At 41.7% G+C, this 25,548-nt stretch overlaps 1 protein-coding gene across 2 annotated transcripts in view; it reads right to left on the bottom strand.

The window, feature by feature from the left end:
- Positions 1-25,264, bottom strand: part of IPCEF1 (interaction protein for cytohesin exchange factors 1) — a 64,117-nt gene extending 38,853 nt beyond the window's left edge. The window contains exons 1-4 of one of the 2 annotated variants that reach the window (XM_075146120.1): positions 25,182-25,264; positions 9,710-9,760; positions 3,641-3,677; positions 2,796-2,965 (exon numbers count right to left, since the gene is read on the bottom strand). In XM_075146120.1, the coding sequence (XP_075002221.1) occupies positions 2,796-2,965; positions 3,641-3,677; positions 9,710-9,733 (231 nt within the window). In that variant the 5' untranslated portion in view covers positions 9,734-9,760; positions 25,182-25,264. Of the gene's footprint in view, positions 1-2,795; positions 2,966-3,446; positions 3,592-3,640; positions 3,678-9,709; positions 9,761-25,181 lie in introns of those variants that run through there. The other variant, XM_075146121.1, reaches the window with a different exon arrangement.
- Between the last annotated feature and the right edge of the window lie 284 nt (positions 25,265-25,548).

Below are 25,548 nucleotides of genomic sequence, written 5' to 3'. Positions count from 1 at the left end.
ACGTGAGGAGCAGGACTCCTCCTCCTTCAGCACAATTGTGAACTTAAGATTGTCATCTTGGATAGCCCATTGGGACCGAGGATTAACTCCACCGAAGGCAGTGGAAGTGCAGGCAGTATTAAAGCCAGGCCAGATACAGAAGTAAAAAGAAATATCAAGCAAGCTGGTGAATATGTCACTGCTATTTCTGCTTCATCCATCTAGAGGTGAAAATATCTGTGAAAACACAATGGGTCTAATTCATCTCAGATGAGACTCTGAGCATGGCTCTGGGTCTCATCAATTTAAGTAAGCAGATCTTAGCAAAGGACACCTCCTCTCCTTCCCACACCCCCTAGTTACTGCCATTCTGCAAACATTGCCTGACTCTACAATCATGCAGAGGTTGCACTTTAAATTGTCCAAAGAAACCTCAGGTTTTTAATGTAAAATAGTGTGCGAAAGTCAGCAGAAGTTGAAAGCAAAGAGGTGCTACCAGCCAGCGTGTTTACAAGAAGAACTGTGGTAGGTGAGAAGTCAGTGCTGACATAAGCCAACAGTATTTTGAAGCCATAGGAGCCCTTTAGAATATATGAAATAAACTGGAATGAGGCTGCCACCCGTTCTTCAGCCTTGTTCATTTTGGGGCGTCAGTGACAGCAGGAGAGCAGGCATGAACCAAAAGGACGAGTTCACCCAAATGGTGAATGCTGTTTAGTAGCACTGGAATCAGAATGACCATGGCTTCTCCGGATCCGAAGAGGGGAATTTAGCCAGGCCACAACAAGTAAAGGAATTGGACGACTTTGCTCCTCTCCCGCACGACTCTTCTCCTCCCAGCATGCAAAATTTGCCTAGTCTTGCCTCGTTTTATTTCCTCCCAACTTCATGTCAGCCAGCCAGCTCACCTTTCTTAATACTGCTTGGCCAGAAGTACAACTGCAAGCAATGATTTAGAATAGTCAATGTTAATAAGGATTTGCAGGGTTTGCAGGTTTGCAGGGTATTAATGCCACTGATGCCAGGCCATGTCTTTCAAGCAGAAATATTGCAAGCATTGGAAAAACAAAGCCTTTTTTTTTTTTTTTCCTATTTTTCCTGTTTCTTTTATTTCTTTCTCTTTCTCTCATGCATGTGTTTGACTTGGTCTTGAAAGGAAGCTAAATCAGACTACCACAACACCACAAAAAACAACAGCCCAAGACCATTGGAGTTGTTTTCACTTCCCCCCTCCCCAAAAAAAAAATAGCTAATACCATGTTTAAATGCCATTTAAGAAAGGTCAAAGTTTTCATTCTGTTAAAAAAATCCCAACACTGTACCCACAACTGAAGGGAGAATATGAAATACTCTTTACATGAGTAAAGTTTTGTTTAGGGTTTGGGGTGGTTTTTTATAGTTTAAACTATTTTATTTGTAACTTCAATGAAACAGCAAGATTTTTAATGGGGTTACTGCAATAGAAATAAACAAGTGGAAACAATCCAGATTGCATTTAAATTCTTAAAATGTTCTAAGAATTAATAAGGGTTTCTTTAATCTTTCATCCTTTGCTGGGCCTGGGAGATGCTGATTTCCAGAGCAGTCCATCTGCATTTAGGAAACCTGATGCCCATCCAGAACTCCACACTGAAGCTCCTAAGTTCGACTTATGTTGTTGCTGATGTCCCCTAATCCTCTGCACACCCCAATTCTGGGCTCTGTCCGTCCATCATTCGAACATGATAGGAGGTTTTTTAGAGGTAGCAGTGCAAGAGAGCAAAGTGAAGAGAATAATTATGTCTGAATCTTCCTAGGATGGGCAAGACACCACCTCTGTCCAGTCAAGCCGAGCTGTAGCAAACAGCCTGGAGTAAAGCCAGCTGTTCCCTCGGGCTCACTGCTTCTTTGCACTCAGCCATAACTTTTCATTAAAAGGGTTACTCTGGATTTCTCACTATGTCTTCTTCCCCCCCCCCTTTTCAGTTTTTAATTCCTAGTTCTTCAGTTGATTACAAGAATTCAAGGCCTGCTGTTCTTTGTCTCAGACTATTTCCCACTCGCACTGTAAGTGGAGTAGGCTATTTGGGCTGAATCAGCAGGAAGAGAAATGCTATCTATATTGGCTGTCCTGAGAAAAGCTCATCCTCTGAACAGAAAGGTGGACCTTGAATTCAAAACATTGTGTCCTCCTGCAGATTTTACTTTTAGCATCGACTCATCAGAGCAGGAAGTTAAAAATCAGCAGAATGTGATTATTACAATGCTCTGGATGAGACATCAGCAAGACCAGGAGTAAAAACATCACCAAGTGACAGTGCTCATACCTGTAAGCTTGCCAGTGCAAACTGGGGAAAAAAGAAAGAAAAAAAAAAAAGAGGGAAAAAAAAAACCGAACAAAAAAGCAAACAAATAAACAGATTAATCTCAGTGTGGAAGGGCAGGGAGAGAGACTTCTGAAAATTAAACTAATTAGGTAAAGAAGCGTTCCTGTTTTAAGTCTTGATAGCAAGTGTCTGCAAACTGCCCAAGCCAGGAAAACCTTTCCCAAATTCAAATGCCACCAACGCCTGCAAAGAGCAGCTCTTTAAAGGGCAGAACAGACAGCAAGTTAACACTTCACAAGTACTTACTGAACTAGAAAACACATAGTTTTCTGCATGTTTCACATTCACATAGACACTTCCCAGATTACAAGAAATGTCAGGGCTGAGAAATAAACCCAGTCATTTGTACATCTCCAGGGTGCATTTAAATTGTGACCCCAACTCCCCTTCTCCCGGTCCCAGCAGATGCTGCTTGCCCGGCACCCAGAGCTGGATGGACGCTGTACTCACCAGCTGACTGCTGTACCAATACAGCGATGACTCCTTCAGCACGCACCAGAACTTTTTCCATTTGTTGCCAATGAAAGCTCCTTTTTCCTTCTTTTTGTAGAGCCATCCTTGGCAATCGGCTTGCCCCAGCTCTTTACACGATATCCTCCGTCGGCTCATTATAAAGAACCCTGTGCCGTTAAAAATACAGTGTTCTGCTTGTTTAAAAGTGCATTATCAGGAAAGATCTTGCTGCCAATTAAAGATATCAACCTTACTTAGCAATCTCTTACTTAGCAAGTCATCCAAGCATATCTTGAAATATACTTAGAAGTCGTTCAGTTTTATAATGGCTGTGACAGTAACACACATTCATTTGAAAGGCACTCTGATGTGCAGAAACAAAATAGTAAGCTAGAGATAATGCAAACACTAATTAATGCTAAGATAACCATACACGAGTTTTTGTAAATTAAAAATATATCCTTTGATCCTTTTAAGAGAAGCATGCATATATTTCCCTTCACCCAGCTGCACTGAAAAGAATACATCTATTTAAGTCAGCTAGAGAAAACTATTATGCCAAGTGCATGAAAACTGCTAGTGTGTGTGTGTATGTGCATGCAGCTGGTTCCACCTCACTGATTTCCAGCTTTGATTCAATTAACATACCACAAGGATTTAGTCCAAAGGAACAGCCTGTTGTCATTTTTCTCAGAATCGGTGCAAGAATCAGTGGAGTTAAAAAGCAGCCTTCCACCAGCTGAGTAGCAGTATAAAATCCTCACCCTCCCAAGAATAAGACATACTAAGAAAATAACAAAAGAGGAACCCAGAAGAGAAAAGAAAAAACAATCTCTCATTACCTTGACTTTTCTTTTTTGTCTTCTGACGCAAGGGAACCTGTAAGAAATGCAGGAAGGAAAGAAAAGAGGAAATTTCAGATTGTGTTGCAACATTTGTGTAGAAAGGGGAGGGGGAAGATAGAGAAGGACGTGGTGGTGATGCTGGTGGTATATGCAGGATGGAAACGCATAACCCACTCACTGCTGAAGGGACGTTAGTAGCTGAAGCATAAAATGTGTTAATTAAAATTGATGTATATCTAGTTGAGCAAGAGCAAACGTAACTCTATTATACATGTGTCTATCTACTAGTGCTTCCTGTTTCACACCCACGGGCAGCTTCTACTTTGCTACGTGTTTGCCTGAATTGTATTCTGTGTTCAGAAGTTTAAAAATGGAAGTTAGAACTCCAGCATTGTAATGCTTCATTACACTCCACGAGAGGGATTTACAAACATGGGGAGATTTAAAATACATGCCAGGTGTTTGATTGTCCTTTAGCTCATTTAAGCAATCCTGAAAAAAGAAAAGAAACCTGGATTTTCCATTCATCTTTTTTTATTTAGTGCAGAGAATGTATTTCCCCCTATGTAAGAGTTTCGTAACATTTCTTAAAAAAAAAAAAAAAAAAAAAAAACAACATATAAACCTGGCAGATTATCCAAACTGTAAAACATAAATATGCCAGAAGTTTGCCATGCCATATATGAGAGTTTTAATCACTGCAGAAATAATGCAATTGAATTATATTTACTCATTTTCAGTCTTTATATTTCATCCCACATAAACACATAGAAAATGAAACTAAAACAGAAGACCATGGACTGAAACAGAGGTCATCAGAAATTTAAAGTCTGGCTTTTGGAGTAAATTCTCCCCAGACAGGCTGGTTGGTTGTGCGATTGTGGACAAAGCACTTGACTTCTCTTTGCCTCAACCTTTCCGTCTCTAGCATGGGAACAAAAGCATTCACCTTTTTCTATTTTTAGGAAGGTTTCGAAGCCTGCAGATGACAAATGCTGGATAAGGTGACGTATGATTTAATATGCTTGGCCGCAACGTTGCTATGCAAAGCCGGTAACTACCTGATCCGCTGCAGAGCTACAGTATGAACATGCCTAATGCAGCCCCTCTGCCTAGCCAGCCAGCTTTTCAGGAAAACCCCATTGCATATTATTCTTGAAGGATTTGGTGGATCTTCTCACAGGCAAAGTAAAGGTGAGTAAAGCTACACCATCTGGAAACAGTAATAGAAGAGACCACTGCCATCAGTATTTACAGGAGCTAGAACTTTCTCTAAACAGTGATCTTTGCAGCGTGTATCACAGAGTGCAGAACCGCATATCTCAGCCGTGTGCTTATCTGGTGCCTATTTGAGATGACCTGAACAACACACTTGTGGGAGGCTTCACCAGGAATGAATAATCCCTCATTCCTGCTTAATCATCACGTATTCTTTTTTCCTTGTTTCTTTTTTCTCTCTTTTTTTTTTTTAAATTCTACCATTGCCTCTCTCTCTCTCAGACTATTCTCCATGACAACAGACAAAGAAAAGCAATGAGAAAATACAGCGACTCTATTGGAGGCTTTGCTATTTCCCCATCCTATACGGGCCAGCCTTTGTGTCTTCATTCCAAAGAAAGTATTTAGGACACGCGGAAATAATACAGGGCCTCAGTGAATCAATGGGTCACGCAGTCACACTAATTACTTTCCTTTAGAGCTACCCAAAGTGATATTAAGAAAAACAAATATGAATCAGCTCTCCTTGCACAAAAACTATGTAGTGGGGCAACATCACATCTTTACAATGATACTACAGTGGGGTCATTTCATCTTTAACCAACATAAAGTTGTACAACAAGAAGAGCGATACTGAGACAGGATGTGGCTCTCTGTAAACAACCGAGGAAGAAGTACATCTTTCCACCAACTTTATTGATGATCTAAAGCAAAATAACATGGTCTATGATTCATCTGTCAAGAAAGGGTTAATATCCATATTACGTAAATGATCTCTTAGGGTCCGCTTTATATACAAACTGAGGAAAAAACTGATTACCTGGTAAGAGCTCGGGGTAGCAAAAAGCATTTACAAATGTGCATTTATTATTCAGCTGCAATGATGGTATCCTGCTGCAAGTTGACAGTGGTGATGGATCGCCATCTCTTCATATTTTGTGGGAGGAGTTGGGAAATTAATGGGGGAAGGAAGGGCAGTTTCCCCAGCCAGCATGGCATTTAATTTGCCTGGATAAAATCAGTGATAAATCTGTAAAAAATCATTGCTGAGTGAGATTTCATGAATTAAGATACATTTCTGGTTTTCTTTCCCAGTATTCCTGAGAGCTGAAGTGAATTTCAACAAATTAATCCTAAACCTGGAATTCAGAAGCTTTTAAATGTTTTTAGTGCTCTTCAGAAACCCAGCATCATCTTATAAAAGATGATAAAAAAAAAAAAAATCTGTTTTGCTCTGCACAAAAGAAACCTCTAATCCCAGACTGTAGCAATGAAATCCAGTGTTGTTCGCAAAATTGCCTTCCCAAATTTTGTTGATTTATGAACAAACAAAAGCAACCTCTTTCTCCAAAGCACCAGTGTTTGGAGTCAAATAGATATTTTATGAAATAAACAAACAGTTTTCAGTAAAACTGTTTTCATCTTAAACCAATAGAAAACCTATCTTTAAATGAATCTACAATAAAATTCATAAAATGTCTCACCAGCAGGATTTGGATTCAGTTTTCCATGAGAATACAACACATTAGCAAGTGTCCAGTGGCAAACCTTTCCTCAAGAAGTAAATTAAAGTTTCCTCCTCTGAAAACTTGCTTATGAGAGTCAACAATCTTTCATTTCAGTGAACCTGGGTGAACATTGATTAAGAGATACTTTTAAGTTTCACTCCTAACAGGAGACATTAACACCAGTGCAGAACAAAGAGAAAACTGTGGAGGGCAGAGTTATTACCAGTAAAACCAATGGTACCGACCAGGGGCGTAACAGCAGTTTCAGATGTGAATGTACTGTAACTACCAGACATAGTCACTGGACAATCTGAAACTGAACCAAATGTCATGATTTTACTATGCTTCTGACAATGGTGGATGTTTCTCTATAAAGCTCAATTTCCTGATGGCAAATGATTTATTTCATTATCACAGGTTCAACTGAAAAACAAACCAAAAAAATCAGATCTATTTCTAGCTCTTGTTGTTACCAGGGAAAATCCAAGAACAATAACCCTCAGAAAGCTCTGAAATAAATGCAAAATGTTCAGTTATTTGCAGCTTTAGGAGGGTTGTCATTTTTGTGCAAGGCTGGCAACACAGGGTAGGTTTTAATCTTTTTTGGTAGGTTTTGGTTTACTCATCAGTTTACTGAGACCTGAGGGCTGAACAGGATGAGATAGTGATCCTGCAGGACAATGCAGGCTTCAAGCTTGCTATCCATTACTCCTCCATTTGGCAAATACACCCATGAGCCCGTTGCAAAGGGAGCTGTACAACTGAGCATTGTTCACAGCCACTTCTATGCCAGGCAGGCTCCATGGATGAGCAAAGGCATATGAGAGAAGTGACAACTTCAGTGAGAGACTTCTGTCAGTTTAGAGATCCTCTTTTTCCACAGAATCACAGAATGGTTGAGCTTGGAGGGGACTTCTGGAGGTCATCTAGTCCAACCCCCCCACTCAAGCAAGGATACCTACAGCCGGTTGTCCAGGACCATGTCCAGACAGCTTTTGAATATCTCTAAGGGTGGAGACTCCACAGCTTCTCTGGGCAACCCATGCCGGTGCTCGGTCACCCTTACAGTAGAAAAGTGTTTCCTGATGTTCAGAGGGAACCTCCTGTGTTTCAGCTTGTGCCCATTGCTTCTGGTCCTGCCACTGGGCACCACTGAAAAGAGCCTGGCTCTGTCTTCTTTGCACCTTCCCTTCAAGTATTTACATGCATTAATAAGATCCCCCTAAGCCTGTTCTCAGCTAAACAGTCCCAGCTCACTCAGTCTTTCCTCATATATTAGGTGCTCCAGTCCCTTAATCATCCTTGTGGCCCTTCATTGGACTCTCTCCAGTATGTCCATGTCTCTCTTGTAGCGAGAGCCCAGAACTGGACACAGTGCTCCAGGTGTGGCCTCACCAGCACTGAATAAAGGGGAAGGATCACCTCCCTTGACCTGCTGCTAATACTTTGTCGAATGCAGCCAAGGACACCATTTGCCTTCTTTGCAGCAAGGACACTTTGCTGGCTCATGTTCAACTTCACGTCCACCAAGGCTCCCAGGTCATTTTCCACAAAGCTGCTTTCCAGCATATACTGGTTTTCCCTGGCAGTATCATTTGTGCTCACATGGAATAACAGCAAGAGGTAGAAGTCAGAGGGCTGGGCAAGCTTTGGCAGTCCCTCTACAACATCCTGGATCCTGGCCCCTGCCAGGCAGCAAACCTCTCTAGGTAGTTTGTCAGGCCTACAGTTGGGTCCCCCACAAGCAGGGAGTCACCCATTGCGTTTACTCACTGTTTCTTCCTGGTAGCCTTGCATGGTTTACGGTTAGGTGAACCAGGTCCTTTGTTAGTAGGCATATCTGTCTCCTCTTCAATTTTGAGGGCAGTCAACCTATTTTGCACCTGCAAGTTCTTAGGTGGGGCAGGAGCCTTCCTCTTGGTACTAGAAGTCATCAACTTCCATCCTTCTCCAGAGGTTTTGCTTACTTTGATAACGGGGGTAGACACTGCCTGCTTCTCCATTGCAGGTGGGGACTGAGGTTCTTCAAGCTGTTGTGTCTCAGAGAAGACCCTATCTATCTTCCTTTCATTTTCTCTGATGCTGCGCTGCCTGCTCACTTCTTCCCATATCTCCTCCACTTGCCAGCACAGGTCCTCCAAGACGGCACATGTCCTGCAGGGCAGAGGGCCATCTCTCCTGGCCTCAGAGAGAGGTCCCAGGCACTTCCTGCAGTCTGGGACTTGGAAGCCTGCATCCACCATCTGAAGCTCAGTCTGTGTGGAAGCCTCTGCTCTAGCAGGGACAGCTGCTCCCCCATCTATTGGGGAAACTGCCCTGTTACCAATATGTCTAAGACTGTTGCAGCAGCACAATTTCAACTGAGGCCCCCTTACTTTGCTCCTTCTTCACACCCTGCTGTAGAAACTGCAGGGTCTGTTGGCTGTGCTCTGGGCCTGGCTCTTAGGTCCCTCCGAGCACCAGTTAAAGGGTGCTTGACCCTCCCTGATCAGAAGGAGCTGCATCTAAGGCTCCAGACACCCTGCGTCAGGGGCAGCTGATCACAATCATTAGAAGCTGCTAGAGCTTTCAGGGGCCCACACCCTTGTGGCTCCCCTTACCTTGTCCTTGCCTGACAGCAAGGATTTGCAAATATATAGCATGGGGGCTACATGTTTCCAGCCTCCCTTTCAAATGGGTGGCCTTGAGCAATCGTCTCTGGGAACCAAACTCGGGTGGGCAGCATCCCTCTGGGGAGCTGCCAGGAAGAGTGGAGAATCGCCCCAGGGGACGCTTCTGCCTAGAGACTGAGGGGCTTGCAGCCTGCAAATGCCCCAGGAGAAAAAAAAAATAGGATGAAATACGTGTATGAGGCTGTTTTGGGGGACAGAAAAAAAATTGTTTTAAAGCAAAAGCAGCGGCATTGGGCTAATACCGAAGACCAGACTTTAGGTCTCATGAAGTTCGACTCAATGCATGAGTCTGAGAAGGCACCGAAGGCAGCTATGATCAACAGTTCATCTTCTACAGAGCTGTACTTTCCTTAAGCTTCTCAAAGGTTAGAGAGATGTGTGGCTAAATCCTTTGCTAAGCTCATGTATCCTAAGTTACTGCTTTCTTATCCATTGAGGGGTAGGACTTGGAAGTGCAGGCACCCCGGCATCATACAATAGACTTCATTTCATCCTCAGAGCAGAACTGGGGCAGCCTGTGGCAGTCTTGCCGCTTGGCCTGGCCCATAAGCAAGATCTCGTTTGCATACTGATATTGTCCACAGTCTTCTGTGATTACAAAGATACAATCCCAACATATGACCTCTTCAGCTGATCAGTAACTCTGGCATAACTTCAATTATACTTACAAGAGCGTTGCCATCAGCTTCCATGAATGGTTTCAAAGCTTAGTGGGAAAGCTGTAAAAAGAGAAAGTTTTGTTTACTAAAGTTCTGTATTATATTTTCATATACCATAAGTCTTGGCAGTAGAGTAAAAAAATGTGTTAATATGCTTTGACCTGCCAACTTTACCCTCCCCACTCCACAAACCCCCTCAAAAAAAAAAAAGACCTATTCCAAGGATAATGCTATGTTATGTGAACTCATTTTATTGATTTAAAGTCAACCAGTGATAAGGAACACTAACTCAAAGCTATCCAAGCTTTTCTATGAAATAAACAGAATAAAGCTCATGGATGTGGTTGGGGGGTTGCTTTTTGTTTGGTTGGGTTGGGTTTTGGGGTTGGGTGGTTTTGTTTTGTTTTGTTTTTTGTTTTTTTTTTTTTTTTTAGGAAATGCATAGAGAATAAATAAGTAAAACTGGTGTTGGTTTGGGTTTTTTTGTTGTTGTTCATTTTGGTTTTTACTTTGAAGGAAATCTATAAGATTTTGATTTCTGCTTTGGCTGAGTAATTCCCAGTGTTTTCTTGGAATTCTAATTAGGTAATTTGCTGGCTGTCTGAACAGGATGGGATCTCATACTGGACTACCCATTTTATAATGAATTGCAATTTTCCGTTCTGCACAGAGAAAAATCTGTGCAGTCCAACAGTAGACACTAGGGTTTATTTTCCAAAGATACACAAAGTTAGTAGTTATCTGTTTAGGTGACCGTTCAGGTGATTTCATTTGGTATACACAACCAATAGTCAACTCCCTACATGATTTTCCTTTGGCTGGTAGAATGGACAGCTGACGAAAGAATCGGTGCAGTGTACAAGATGAAGGAAAACTTACCAACTTTTTAGTGCCAGCAAAGTTCCTATAAAACTCACCCTTCTGCATATGAAAGAATCATTGAGTGAAGTGGGAGACGATACAAGACTGTTGAAGTGAGCAAGAAAGGATTTCCAGAAATAGAGCCACACTTCAGAAGAATTTCTAACAAGAAGTTTTTCCTGTTACTAAAACCAGTAATTTAAGATATGTGGCATTCCTCATACATAATATTTGTTTTAGTTTGAAAATAAAATCTTAAAACAGAAAATAAAAACCCACCTACTGGCTTCCAGCAATTTCAAACCAAAAATAGAAAGGTAAACAAACACATATTTTTCTGGCTCCCAACTGTTTCTGTTCAAAAATAGAAAGAAGCACTTTCTGTAAGTGGCTCAAATTGAAGTAATATCATGATGAGGAGACATGTTATGGCAAATAATTTCAAGGATGTTTAGAAATTATAGCTAGTATAAACAAGCAGAGGAAACACCTTTAGTTATACAAGCAAATTAACATCAAGCCTCAAATACCGAGCCAGAAAGCAAGGGAATAATAGACCAAATTATACTAATTATTGTGACATGTGGCCTTTTTCCTGTCATTTCTTCATTTCATGTGTGCTTCGGGTTTCAGGAGAGTGGGATGTAATTATACGAACTGCACAGATTTGAATCAGCCACGGTACCAGGAGCAAGAAGAGTGTTAGTTAACTGGCAAGGAAACGTTTCCGCCTGCGTACTCTGTGCCAAAGGAGCTGAAATGGATTTCAGCAGAACCTTCTCAGTGACTTTAATGCAAACTTTTGTTTAGTTTCCAGAAACTGGATAAGCAATCTTTGAGCCAGCATCCAATTTTCAAACGCAGCATTGACTTCTGTCTCATTCTAGTTAAGAGCATAATTTATTATTCCCTGTGTAAAGAAAGATATAAAAAAAATAAAATCACACATTCACTGCAGAAATAACTCTCAAACACGTAACCTGAGCTTATTTCTCCTAAGTAAACCCAACGTGAGTGAGATTAGTTACACTAGGATTTTTATGTCCGCTCAAGTGTACTCAACTGTTGCAAAACCAACATTTCAGAAGGGCATAACCTGTTTATCTCTGCACTACCGTAAAATAAGTGTTTCTTTTCAATATTTTGCAGGTGCACTGTGGGAAAACCATCTATTCTTTCTAAACAGACAGGTGAATTAGGAGAAGGAGCTGGATAAATACAGCCACTCAAGTAGAGCTAGTCTATACCTATCTTACTGGATGGTCCAGCATGAATCTGCAGGGGCTGTCTCTGGGAACCATAGCCCCCCACCCCCCAATATTCCCCTCCCACGGGCTGCAGTTAGCATCCCCTGCTGAGCTGTGCCCCTCGCGTGCCCTCTGTGCTATGGTAGGTGGTCACACCGTGGCAGCCCAGGAGCCTGCCCAGGGGTGGCGGTTTTGCTGGCAGAAGAGCTTCCCAGCCCACGAAAGCTAAACCTGAGCTCAGGAGCTTGGCAAGCCAGCGAGAGGTTTGTAAGAGACAACACTTGAGTTTATGCCACCAGGAGCGTGTCCTGATTCCTAACTGGAACAGCTGCAGCAGGAGAAGAGTTGGCCCAGACCGCCTCTTTTCATGGCACTCAGGGTGCTGTATTACAGACTGGAGACACCATGTGTGAATCCTTGTCCTGACTTAGGTGGACATTGAATTTGAAGCAGGGTCTCACCCACAAAGGCGCTCCCTAAGCACCAAGGTGAGGATGTGGGATTCCAGCCCTCTTCCTAAGCCTCTCCATTTCCAACGAGATGAGATCTAGGAATAGAAGGAGAGGGAAACCCTCCAGCCTACAGATAAAAGCACCCACAAGGAAAACACGCACCAGGATTGCAGTCTGCTGCGATGGATGTTCAATTCACTAAAATTGCAAAGAGGAGCAAACTAAAGAGAGAAAATATAACAAGGCACAGTGAAACCTCTCCCACTTCAAATCACTTTATAAAGGAGAAAACAAACTTGAATCTCTCACTTCCTAGAGGATAAAACATAATGGATCTACAGTATAAAAGCAAAGGGGATGGGTTTACATTTCTTTGGCTTTTCTTAGAAGTGCCCAAAACAACTCATTTAATTTCAGTCTGAATTGAGTACAATATGTCAAAAGTGGTTTCAGCTAAAAAATTTCTAATTTGAGTTTTTGAGGGTTTTTTATTTTGATTCAACAACTGGACTATAAATATCAGTTTGCATAGCTTTATTAGCCCCACTTCACTCCTGCTCTTTCAAGAAGAGTAATAAACAAATAAGTACATGAGTAATAGCTGATGCAACAAATGTGGAAACACACCAAGTGACTTATCAGAAATATCTTGCAATCATTTCCATTTGACTACATCATTTCTTCTGAAATAAATAGAAATGTCTCTGTTAAAGATCAAAGGCAATGTTAAGGGTGGAAAAAAGGGAAAAAAACACACTGAGGTTCCAATGACTCTAATTGCAGAAAGCAATCTTAATTGATTAGTAATATTCCTCTTGTGGAAGTCAAAATCCACAAGGCCTTACGCTGTCTCTTACCAGTTACAAGCTACAGTGAGCATGTCGATCTGCAATGACATTGGTATAAGCCTGCCAGACATGCCTTCCAGGCATCCCTCAAATGACATCCAGAGTGGGCATATGCCTTCCTGCTTCTGAGCAAAATATTTGAGATATGTAACATGACTCAAACTATTTGTGTTGCAGAAGCACCCAAAACGTGCATAGCTCGGTTCCTGTTCAGATGGCATTGACACAAACTACTCAAAAAAAAATCCGTCTTTACCAAGTGCCAAGTCAGGGCTATAAGACAACCTGGAAAATAAGCTTTTTGCCTTCCTTCTATTTACATTTCTCACACCGGTCACCAGCTTTAACCTCTCTGCTTGCCTTCTGTTTGTTTGGTTGCCTGCAACGATCTGCACTTCAATGGGCAATGAATTGACAGGCGATATGAAACTAGGGATAGCGCTACAAAAATTTCCCTAAAAAATCAATGATTACTTAATCACATATCTCTCTTACCAGGCATTAGGAATAGCATTGCCCCAAATCATAGCAGCGCTTGAAGCACTGTCCTGTGTCAAGGAGACAGTCTTATATAATAGTCCTAAATTATCACATTACCTCTAACTGGGGTTCTTGCAACAATGCAAGAAAAATAATCACAGTGATTGTAAGCTCATAATTGTCCTAGTTACTAGGGATCAATTTAATCTGATAGAACCTTACCATTAACTACTAATTAATCAGATCTAGTCAGTAACTTAACTGGTTAATTAGCTGTGTAAATCAACTGTCTTACTGTACAAGGAGTTTCTTGATCTGCAGATTTTCTCTCATTTACTGGCTCGCCAGGAAAGTCGGATATTAAGCTGGTGCTGTGCCACTGGGCAATGACAAACAGACGTTAAGGCGCTTTTCACAAAACCTCATGGACTGTCGCACCCTGGTTAAGTTATGCCCCACCCACCTTGGTCCCCATGACTTCGTGTTTCCTATTGCAGATGAAACTACACATTCACCATTAGCATCGGAAACAACCAGCCCATTAAAGTATAATCGTAAGTCATAACTGTCAGAGTATACCTTCAGCTTTGACCACAATGGACAAATTGAAGCTTGTTAAATAAATATTACCCTTTGAAAAGCCAAAAGGGTTCTCACCACAAGCCTAGCAGCAAGAAACTGCATTTGTCACATTATAATACCATTGGTTATAACCTTATTTTCAAATGCATTTGAAATTATTCAATCCCCTCACCTGCAAGCAATTCAAAAAGACAACTTCTGACTCCGTTTGGGAGAGGGCCAGGAAAAACTGGAACAAAGTTCACTGCTCCCGTCTTGGAGACAGAGAAGATCTGGAGACATCGCCCTGCTTGGATCACGGCCAGGTCCTGTCAGTCCAGCCGGGAAGCCCAAGAGCAGCAGGTTACAGGCCTTGACAGCTCTGAGCAAGCAGTTGCAGGAGCCCACGCTCACTGCCTTTGGGAGGAGAGGGGCCGGAAAGAAAGAAGAGGTTCAACAGAAGAGAGGTGCTCCAGCTGCCTCTGTGGCCTCACAGACAAAAACAAGAATCAAAATGGCATGCTTAGTGAAGTGTGTCTGCCGCAAATGTGAGTTTGCATGCAGACTCCTTAAAGTGTTGAGCTGATTCCTAGTGCTGTTACGTTTGAAGTCCAAGGAAGGGTTTGCAGAAACATTAAGTGCAATACTGAATTACTACTGCCTCCTAGCTGGCTCTTTTGCTGTGGCAGACAATAAAAGCAGGCAAAGTTAAGCTGGCTGCAGAAATGGATGAAGAGTTAGTGTAGCTAGGGGTAAGGAAACACTCCAGGTCTAAAGAAACTCTTCCCTGGTGTTCTGCTCTCTTCTAAAGACGCACAGTTCTTTGCTAGCCCGGAAGACGGAACACAGAGGGGGGGCAGGAAAAAAAAGCCCAAAGCCTATAGCCCCTCCTGAGACAACAATCAGGGGTTTCCCTTGAAGCAAGACCCTTGCAAAAAGGTACAGATGAGGGGAGACGGAGCATCATTCCCTCCTCTATTTTTTCAGATCAGCCGTTCAGCAAACACGGTTTTGAGGGAACACTGCAAGGTCCAGCACCTAAAAAGAGAACAAGGGGGATGTTTGCCCCCAGCACAAAGGCACAGAACCTCTGTACTAATCATAAACGTGGCTCATCGCAGCGACAGGAACCTGAGACATCCTCACTGGAACGCAGTTCTGACAAACATCTGCTGTCAAGGCATTGCAGAAGGTTTTATGCATCCAATGGAAGGTAAAAATTGAAAAAATTAATCACAGCAATAAGTTGCTGCAAAACATTTTGTGAATTTGGACGACAAGGTTCAGAGGAAAAAAGGAAGAGAAAAGGTATTGTCATCAAAAGGAACCATGTTTCCTAAAATAAGACTAATAGAAAAAATTTCTGCCAGATAAAACTGACATAGGGAGGCTGCCTGGCATACCCCAGCTTCCAGCTCTTCCCTGCACCATTTCAAGAACAAACCAACTGTGGGGCCCTTTGCCCAGCACAACACAGTTGCATTTTCCTTTTGGAGAATTTTTACTATTTCCCCTCCAGTCGCCACCGGGATGAAAACCCACCTCGGAGGCACGAGTGCCCCGGCGGGGAGAGGCCACCCCTCAGCCCCGCAGCGCTGCCGGGCTGCCCGGAGGGGCTCAGCCCCCACTCACACATTGCCGGAGGCATCTCGTGGACAGCGATAATTTGATTTAAGGCAGTGAAGCCAAGGCTAGGGCAGAAGCCGACCAGTCCTTCCTATGTTTACAGCTGCTCTCCAGAGCACTGTGGATGGAGTTTTCTCCAATGTCAAAAAAAACAGAGTTACCTGAGCAATATTTCCCAGCCTCACCTTGATGAGAGATGTAACAAGGAAATTCAGTCCCATTACAACTGCTGCAACTGCAATGTAATAATCAGGATAACAGGAGCACACTTTTGGCTCCTGCATTTGAGAACAAAAGGCCAAAAAACCTTGCTACTGTTTGCACTCTCTGAAGCTTAGATGTGAATCCCCTTCTCCCTTTCTTCCACCCAGGCAATGTTCATTATACCGACAGCTCTACACAAAAGGCCAGCGTTCACACTTCCAGAGAAATGTCAAGAGAAGAGCTTTTAAAGAGTAAAGCAAAATTGTTATGCTAGTGATTATGAGGATGAAGTAAGGAAGAAACAGCTGGGGGACTTGCTGCTTCTTCCATCAAAGACTTGCACTCCATGCTCACAAAGTTCACAAGAAACAGGAGTCTTGAGAGTCCTCTTTGATTCTTCATTAGATCAGGAGCATTGAATTGTTTATCTTCCTTCCACCCTTCACAGTACACAAAGTACATGCACTGTACTCAGACGTCACCTCTGCAATAGAGCAATTTCAGTGTGGGGAGGTATAGCAGCGGCAAACTGTCCTGGCAGGTTGCACCAGAGGAGGGTGAAACTGCTCCTGCGCTACAATGAAGCCTGGTCAGCCGTAGAGATTTACATGTGGTCTTCTGTTCCCCATGGGTGAAAACCATTTCCCCAGGAACAAAAGAATGGAGAAAACTTACATCAGAGCTCACATTGGAGCTTTTCAGGAGAAATTTAATTGGCATCCATTCCTCAAATCAACATCCAGGTCCATGTGCTAGTATATAATATGGAGTTTCTCCAAGGTCCAGGACAGGCAGACCAGCAAGCTGGGCAGGCGACTGGGAGCCCAGTGCTGTTCTCAGTACATCTGAGTTAGACAAGATATGGACTGCTGAGAGGCAAAAAATCACCACCAAAAAATCTAGGATAAAAGCTCAAAGGTATGATGAGAAAGTGTTCTTAGAAACACTTGGCCCTGGGAATCCAGTTTAATCATCAGCAGCTTCGCTGCTTCTAGACTATTTCAACAGTAGATTTGGTTTTCTTTTAATCACATTAACTCTCATTATCTGTCCAAAGTGCTACCAGCCATCTTTAACTTATGTTTGCAATGAGCAAGAGAAGAAAGCCTGCTGCACCACACGAAAAGAGCATAGTAAGAAATACCTGCTAGAAGATAGCCTCCCACCAGTGGGAAAATGGGGTCTTGTCCAAGATGGGTAGCACCACAAGCTGGTTGGCCCTGGGAGCTGAAATAAAACTTAGAAAAAAACTATTACTGGTTGCAAAAGATTGCTGCAATACTTTTCTGCAGCCATCAGTGCCTCTAGGCATTCAGGATTTACCATGATTCTTGCTTCTTAAATACTACAGCCTTTGCCAGAACGTCTGCACACAGAAATAAATCATTGAAGATGACTATTTGCTACTCCCGCAAATGCTTCTTAAATCTTACAGAAATGAATACTTTTCTTTACTCTTTTTCTCTGGGGTTGCCCTCATTTTAGTAAAATCTGAAAGGAAAGCAGTGAGCATTTTTCTAAAGGAGAAGGTAATACAGTGAAACTGTTTACAGAAAACTAAAAACTGAACTTGTTCTTTCATGGGAACAATTTCCAGGTTTTCTCAGAAGATCTGGATTTTTCTGATGTCATGAGCCATATTTCACCAAAATTTTTCCCTTAAATTCCACCATATTATGGCTCTTCCAACACTTTATACAAAGTCAAATCCCTGTCTCTCTCCTTTTTCTTCTAAGGAGAGATTCTCTCTCTTCTCTGTTTTTCTTCTAAACCAGTCCCCAGCTGTTTATGTCCGTTTATATTTAGATGAGTGTATTCCAATATAGACTACCTCCATTTTTTAACTTAATTCTTATACAAATGTCTTTCAAGTTTTACATAAGAAAAGCGAATAGGCAAAATAACTTTTAGACTTTCCAGTGATAAAAAAAATTAATAAAGACAAAATAAAATCAGTATTATCAACTATTTAATGGCAGTGTATAGCTCACAGTAATTGCAGCCTCAATAGTCACTTTTACTTTTATGATCCTCTTTAAATAAACTAGTTTTAATTGTTACTTCACTTTTCCCTCTCATACCATGTGCCATTTTGGCAACAAAAAAAATTGGCAACAAAACCCCTATGGTCGTACAAATAATTAACGAGCAGTAAATGCTTGGAGAAAAGCAACCCCATGCTTGGTATTTCCCATTGCAGCAGAGCTATAATTTAAACCAGTTGAAGAGTCTGAGGCTAACACAAGGATTTGAAACACCCATAATTTAAATTGTCTCAGTTTAAATCAACTCACTTGATGACACAACTTTCAACACATACTTTTTCTGACACAGGGAAGGAAAGGTGTATTTGTCTTCCTAGCTGATCTCCCAGACTTTACTCAAGTAAGTGCCACTAAGCATCCTGTTTCTGTTGGCAGCCAGATGGCTTCTCATGCCTTCTGACCAGGTATTATAATTTAGCACGTCTGTTTTGCAAGCATTGTTGAGCACAACAAGGTTGTAATACACCTGCTTGTTAAAGTCATGGAAAAGACTGGAAAGATTGAAAGATCATCGAAAAATTTGGATACAACTCCTCTAGCACATCAGTGGCAGAACACAACTGAATTGCTGCCTCATGATGGGTAATGGTGCTTTTCAGACACGCAGGCATGACCAGAAACACCTCAGTGAGCACATAGAGCTCTGAGGAGAACATCTGAATGCAAAGGTCCTACTCAATACCAGTAAGCACTTTGTCTTTCTGGGCAAGAGCTGTTACTGTCCATTCCACCCTCATTTTTGCAGTGATGAAGAAATATCTTGAAGAAAGTCTAAATGTGAACAAGATAAGCATCACACTTCAATGTCTTTAACATGCCAATATGACAAATCTTAAACCCCATCAACTAATGTGAGTTCTATTCACTAAGTTAACAACATAATCATGACCACAAAGATTTCTCATCTTCAAGCTATGATTAGTTCTACTTTGTACTTCTCTTCCACAGAGCATCTCAGAGAAAACAATGTTTTCATTTAAAAAAAAGAAAAAAAAATTTTGCTTTCTGCCCAAAATCCAGAGATTTTAAAACAGAAAATATAACAAGCTTTGTTAAAAAATATACAGCTTTGAAGGAAAAGCCTTGTTTTCTTATCATGAAAAAAATGAATGGAATTGTTTTTATCTAAAACCACAAATTAGATAAACAGTCTAACAACTAACTAATTAGATAAAAATAATTTTTTTTTCAGTTGTATGGTCTCACAATATTATTTCCTTTTTTTCATTAATCTTTCCTTTTGCTGAAACCTATAACCCAACATAGGGTGACAAAAACATTAATTGGAGTCAAGACATAATATCATGTCTAAAGTTCATTATGTCCTGATTTTAAAATATTTATTTTTCGAATTCTATTACAGTCCTTAAATTTAAATTTTGTAACCTACATACAATTGAGTGATAATATAAAATGCACCCAAATTCCTAAGAAGGTTGGCATAAGAAACCCACTTCTCATGAACTGAACAGACTTTTGACCATCAATCTGTGATTTGTTGAGATCAATGAGGAAGAAAAAATCCAATCTATTCCAAACAAGAAAATCAAACTACTCCAGAGGACACACTCTCAAAATTTTTGTGTTTTGTTGGGTTTTTTTAAAATGTCTGCCACTCCAGAGTTTAAGCCCCAGTTCTTAGCAGAAGAAAGTGAGCTGACCATAAAAGAATGCTGAAATGTTGGATTCAAGTTAGCCAAGGCTGAAACTCCACAGGGCTTTGTAAGTCGGGTCAGAAGGTCAAACAGCTGTTCAAACTGGGTGTCAGTCAAGTTTTCAGCACATTTCATACGTGCTGCATGTGCAACCAATACGTTCCTACTGTGTCACTTCATTAAAAGTGAAAGAAGGGGGAAGCAGCAGTGGAGAAAAGATAGAAACTTTAACTGAGCACCCAATGTCCTTGCACATCTGCAGGCAGCAATACAGGCCCAAATATAATATGATGTGATACAGTATAAAGCAATACTATGGGCCAAAAGTAGGAGCAAAATAGTTAAGCATACTGAGTAGCTGTCTCTAAAGCTGTCCAAAGGTTTCTGTCAGGAGACAATCAGGCTAGAACACAACTGCCATCTGAAAGTAGGTCTCATCAGAAATTTCAGTGGAGGAACAGGAGAAAGCCCTACAGACTCAGCAATTAACCAAAACAAGACCAAGATGTCTTCTCTGTGGTTGCAAGAATCCAAGACAGGAGTTAAGTTGCTGTGATTCACTGTGTTTCTAGGACTGTATCTCCACAACACATCTTTACTGGAAACGCAGTTTATGCCGGGCACAGACAGCGCGTTCAGAAGACAGAAAACTGCTGAAGGATCTTGCTTACCCCTGCAATGGCATGTCCTATGTGGCACTTTACAGTACAGCTTCAATCTTCATCTCAGCAGGAGGAAAAGTGCTTTAAGAGTGCTGGTAGTGCACTTGGGTGCAACCCACAAGACTCCAGATAGAGACACAAGACAAAAATCATACCTGAAAAGAACCCCTCCAGTGCACTAAATTGCTCGTATTTCTGTTTCCCCATTCCACCCCCCCCTTCTCTCCCCTCCCAATTCCTTGTTTTGCTCTTAGCTGAAGAGATGTTCAACAACAAATTTGGGAAGTGCTGCTTCCTACTTCCTACAAACATCTTCACACTGTTGCTTTCTGAGAAAATTTGACCATTTGACATCATCTCCATTCTCCTTGCACTTTGTGAGAGCCACACAAATCATTTAAAGACTGCATTAGGCAGCTACAGAAAGCTCAGACACACAAGCAAGTCACTATGTGTTGGCCGAGACATATTAACTACAAAAGAGTTTTAAGCTAAACTGAATTGCCTAGCAGTTGCATTTGCTTTAGAGGAAGAGAAAATAAGCACAATTAATGTGACTCAGCTGGTACGGTATTTTGATGATGCTTGTACCCAGAAGCTCTTTCTGGAAGAAGCTTCTGGGTACTTGGGTGCACCAAAGAATAAAAGCATGAGTTCTCCTGAGACCTTGCAAGAAGGAATGAGGATAATGAAGCAGCTACACAATGTAACAAAGCAGGGAACTATGTAAAATGATTTACAGCACTACCACCCAAAATATTGTTGAAGAAACTTTTCTGAAGCATTAGCAATAGGGATTGTGGTATGTTTATTTCCATTATAATGGACCATGTGTCAGGTACTGTAGGAACATGGAAGAAAAGAGAAGGTAACTCTGCTCATGGCAGCTTCCAGTTTAAGACAGGATACAACAGGAGGATGCAGACAGGAATCAGATGGATTCTGGGATAACAGTGAGACAAGAGTCATCAGGATCATATGTTGGGTCTCAGCATGCCTGAGAACAGACATTGTCAAGGTTTGTGTTAGCGCCGCAGCAAGTAGCCTTGAAAAATAATGAGATATAATGTTTTCAAATGTTTGTAAAACTAAGAGAGGGATCCCAGAGAGTTCAAAATGAGAGTTAAGGCTCAGTGTGTTTGATGCTGCCCAGAAGTGTAAATAGATAGGCTGGGAGATTCAACAAAGAAGCAGAGCAAGAAAATTATCCTTGCAGTTGCTAAATTGATGCGAGGTGGTGAAATTGCTTTTTTCAAGGCCAGAGAATAGGAGATTTCAGTAAATGTGACATGAGATAATGACAACTTGAATGACAATTTATTTCTGTGTATAGAGAGTGAAGACATTTGAAAGTGTGTGCAAGATTTAAACATAGCTTGGAAATGAGGACACAGAAAATTGAAGACGGCACTTGGACCGTAATTTCATTGTCAGTAATGAACAAGCATGATTTAGGAGAGGCAGAAGTTGATCAGGCTGGGTCCAACTAAAGGCTGAGCCGTGACATATCAGAGAGACAGGCCAAACTCTACATTTGGTCAAAAAAACCCAATACAACTCTGTGTTATAGAAATATATCTGCCTTCATAGGGAGAGAAGCCACGCTGACGTTTGGATAAAATTACTCGGGCCTAAGGTGCAGAGGAAAAATGGATCAGAGGACAGGATCTTTTAATAGACTATAGACAGTATTTTGAAGTATACCAGGACCTTCTGAAAAGCAATTTGTAAGTGTGTCTCAGAAAACAGATGGAGAACCATTGGCAGACAGAATCACAGACAATAAGGTTTTAAGAAGAGATTTTCAGATAAAGTCAAAGGTAAATGCCAGAATAAAATTATGGCAGAGAACAGAGATTTTTGTTGGCTGATTGTATTTAATAGAAAAAATAAAAACATACTAGCTGAGGAAACAGAGAAAGACTAGAGGAGGTTCTGGGGAAAAGCAAGGTAAGGAAGTCAAAGGAAGATGAGCTCGGCCCAGATGAGGAAGCCGTACCTGCAGGAGAAGCAATTAAAGAAGTAGTAGGTGAGGCAAGGCCATGTCACTTTGTTGATTTTTTTTCTTTCCCCCTTGGAAGCAATCAGCAAGACCTGTTTGGAGAGGAAAGAGACAAGAACACGGGGACAACTGAAAGTGTATACACAGAGAAAACATGACCCAGCTAAGCCAGAGGCAGGGGGATAGAGCTAAAGAAGGACAGACACACTCATCGTGGCAGAAGAATTCAGTCTATTCATGGGACCTATGCCAGAGATGCCCCATAGCAAAAGAAAAAGAGGCAGACACTGGAGGGCAGCCAGCCTGTAACTCAATGATAGGAAAGAGAAGTGAGCAATTAGAGGGTACAGGAGGCTGCAGAAGGGAAATATTTTTAGAAATGTATGTCACTAAGGCATAAACATAGTGCACACACATACGCACTTCGATGAGCTATGCCTTTAACTGCATGTATTGCTTTTCAGAAAACTCCTTAAAAGATAGAAATGTGGCTCTGCTTCAGCTGAGAGGGAAATTGAGATGCAGAAAGGTAATAAGTAGAGTTTCACATGCAACATTACCTCAGTGCCCGTCTCCCTGTTCAGTGACTGTGTAACCACACTCAGCACGATTTCGTTAGCAATAAGTGATGCATCAGGCAGGACACTTTCTCCAGGTGCATAAATAGTTCTACATGCATTAGCAGGTGGTCGAATGATCCCTTGAAGACAGTTCCACACATGAAATAGTGAAACTATTCGACTTGTCATTTAGCAACGCAGCCCTCTGCTCCTACCTCAGGATCCAACACCAGCTGAGAATTTGTTAGAACCACACGACAAGCTGATTAGCACCGGGTTGCACATCCGTACCATGTAATCAAGCAAGTGCACAGTACTGTTGTCTGTAGAGTGTCCTACCGTTGCGTCTTTATCCAAACCAACCCTCATCCTATTCACCCACAACCAAGTCGCTGTTAGTTTGGTTAGGTCATGTGGGAGTGTGGAAGGGATGGATTTGGGGCACAAGGGGAAACATCTGGAATTAACAAGGACAAAACAGAGACCATCTTAACAACTGTGGAAACTCTTCAGTCCATGTCGGCTTGATGCCTTCCCCAGCCACCTTGCAGCAACTGCACAGATGTCGGTGGAGAGTGTGCTGTGCTGAGCGTGCAGCACCCGGCTGCTGCACCCACTCAGGAAAACACACTCAAAGAAGTGAGATGCAAATGCTGCTTTTTGGCTATCAGACAGCCCCACAAGAAATCAAGTCTCCCAGTACGCATGGGGCCAAGTAGCCAGCAGCTTGCACAAAAAGTTCATGTGAACATTAGCAGCCTGGCATTAACAGCTCTTGCCATTTATGGAGTGAGGGAGAGCTTTCCGTCACCCTGTTTCTTCCTGGCTCTGGTACAGATGCTGTTGTGAAGCATGCTTTTGCAGACAGTATACATTTTAATGTGCCCTTTCACCTTTCCCACCTATGAAACCAATATGACTTTCCAATGGAAAGCAGGTGGTGGAACGCAGTGCGCGAGGACCCACCCTCTCTGCTTCGAGGAGCAGACCGCTCTCTCAGGGGCAAACCCAAAGCGATGCAGCTTTTGAAAGCAGAGAGCTTCGACATCCCTGACCCGAGGCACGCAGCCTCCGCCGTGCCGCGGGGCTGATCAAATTGTGTGCAGCTGCGTCACCAGAGTCAATGCCAAGAGAGGGGCATGGTGGTCTCTCCTTCCTGGAGAGGCACTTTTCACCTCTAGAAAGTTTAAAAATTTCACCATGGGGAAAGGTACAGAAAAGCCATTTCGTGAGAAGTTACAAAGCAATTTCTCCCTCATTTATGAATTGTCACAAGCCATTGGCATAACTGGCAGCCAGGAAAATCCTGCAGAACTGAACTGCAGTCCCTGAGCAGGGATAATAAACCTTCCAAGAACTCAAATTAATATAATAGAGCCCGGTAAAGAAGGATATTACCCTACACCCCAGAAAGGACTTGTTGGAAGCGAGTAGGTAAGTGAATGATTAAACAAGCTGTTAATCTCAGCTTTCACCAGAGGCACATTTTGTTGAGGAAAACTCGAGTCCAGAGATGCATTCAGGGTTTTGGGTTTTCTGTTTCAGTGCAAAGGACAGGAGATTTAAATTCCGGCTGTCCTTTTGTTCACGGTATGGATAAACTCATTCACATAGTACTTTTGCTGTGTCTTTACTCACACAATTTCATGTCTATGAGAAAAACATTAAAATTAATGTATTCTAAAATTCTTTTCACATTAAAAACAGAAATCAATCTGCTCAGTGCTGTCACTACAGCACATTACCGTCTACCCCCACATTGCACCTTAAATAATCCTTACACGATACTAGATTTGCACATTTTTCTCTAGGAACCTAAAATCAATAAAGGGTTTGCTTCCATTTCCATATTACACCCTTGTCTTCACAAATATCCGATTTACATGAAACATGTAAACAGGCTGTCCTTTGATGAATCTTAAAACATAACTGAATTAAACTTGTCCAAAATAGGAATCATTCACATACCTGCTGTCACTTGTCCTCACTCTACAAACTCATTCCTTTATTTCGAACTATTTCATAATTTTCAAGTAATCTATTTGCATTTTTTAACCAAATGGTGGGGGGGAAAGTGAAGCATATGACCTTTTACACAGCCTTTACAAAAAGGGACAATTACTTGCCAGAGTGAACTTCCTTTATTGTACCAAGTAAGCATTGTTCCTCATCAGCTAAAACCATATTTAAACAAACAAAAAAAAAGAAAACAGATGTCATTAGACAGAAACATCTAACATTTGTCACTTAGGAGGAAAGAAATAAGCCACAACCTTACCAGCGAGGAATTCTGACGAACAGCCACACTTGACCCATCAACTCCCACACCTCGCAAAGCACAGAGGAAACTTCTACAGAAATTGGCTGCAATGCTGCAATTGCCCAAGAGGAAACCAGTGTCTCTTTTACAAGTCATGACTTCACAAACCACAAGCCAGGCATCAAAGCAAGTGCTAAAAGCCATGCCTGCCAGAACTATTAATACCAGAACCAAGCTAGGTAGAAATGGGGTAGGGGACAGGACTAAAAAAAATTAGAAATATTCCCAGATAGCTAGTTTTTTAATTTTTTGTTTCACAAATGGAAATTTGTTTTAAAACTGTGTTATCAAACACTTCTGAGAAGAGGCTCAGAGCGCATTGTGG

Source organism: Calonectris borealis, chromosome 3, assembly GCF_964195595.1.
Source record: "Calonectris borealis chromosome 3, bCalBor7.hap1.2, whole genome shotgun sequence".
NCBI classification, from domain to species: Eukaryota; Metazoa; Chordata; class Aves; order Procellariiformes; family Procellariidae; genus Calonectris; species Calonectris borealis.
The sequence above is the reverse complement of the archived record's forward strand: the minus strand, read 5'-3'. Positions and strand labels throughout refer to the sequence as shown.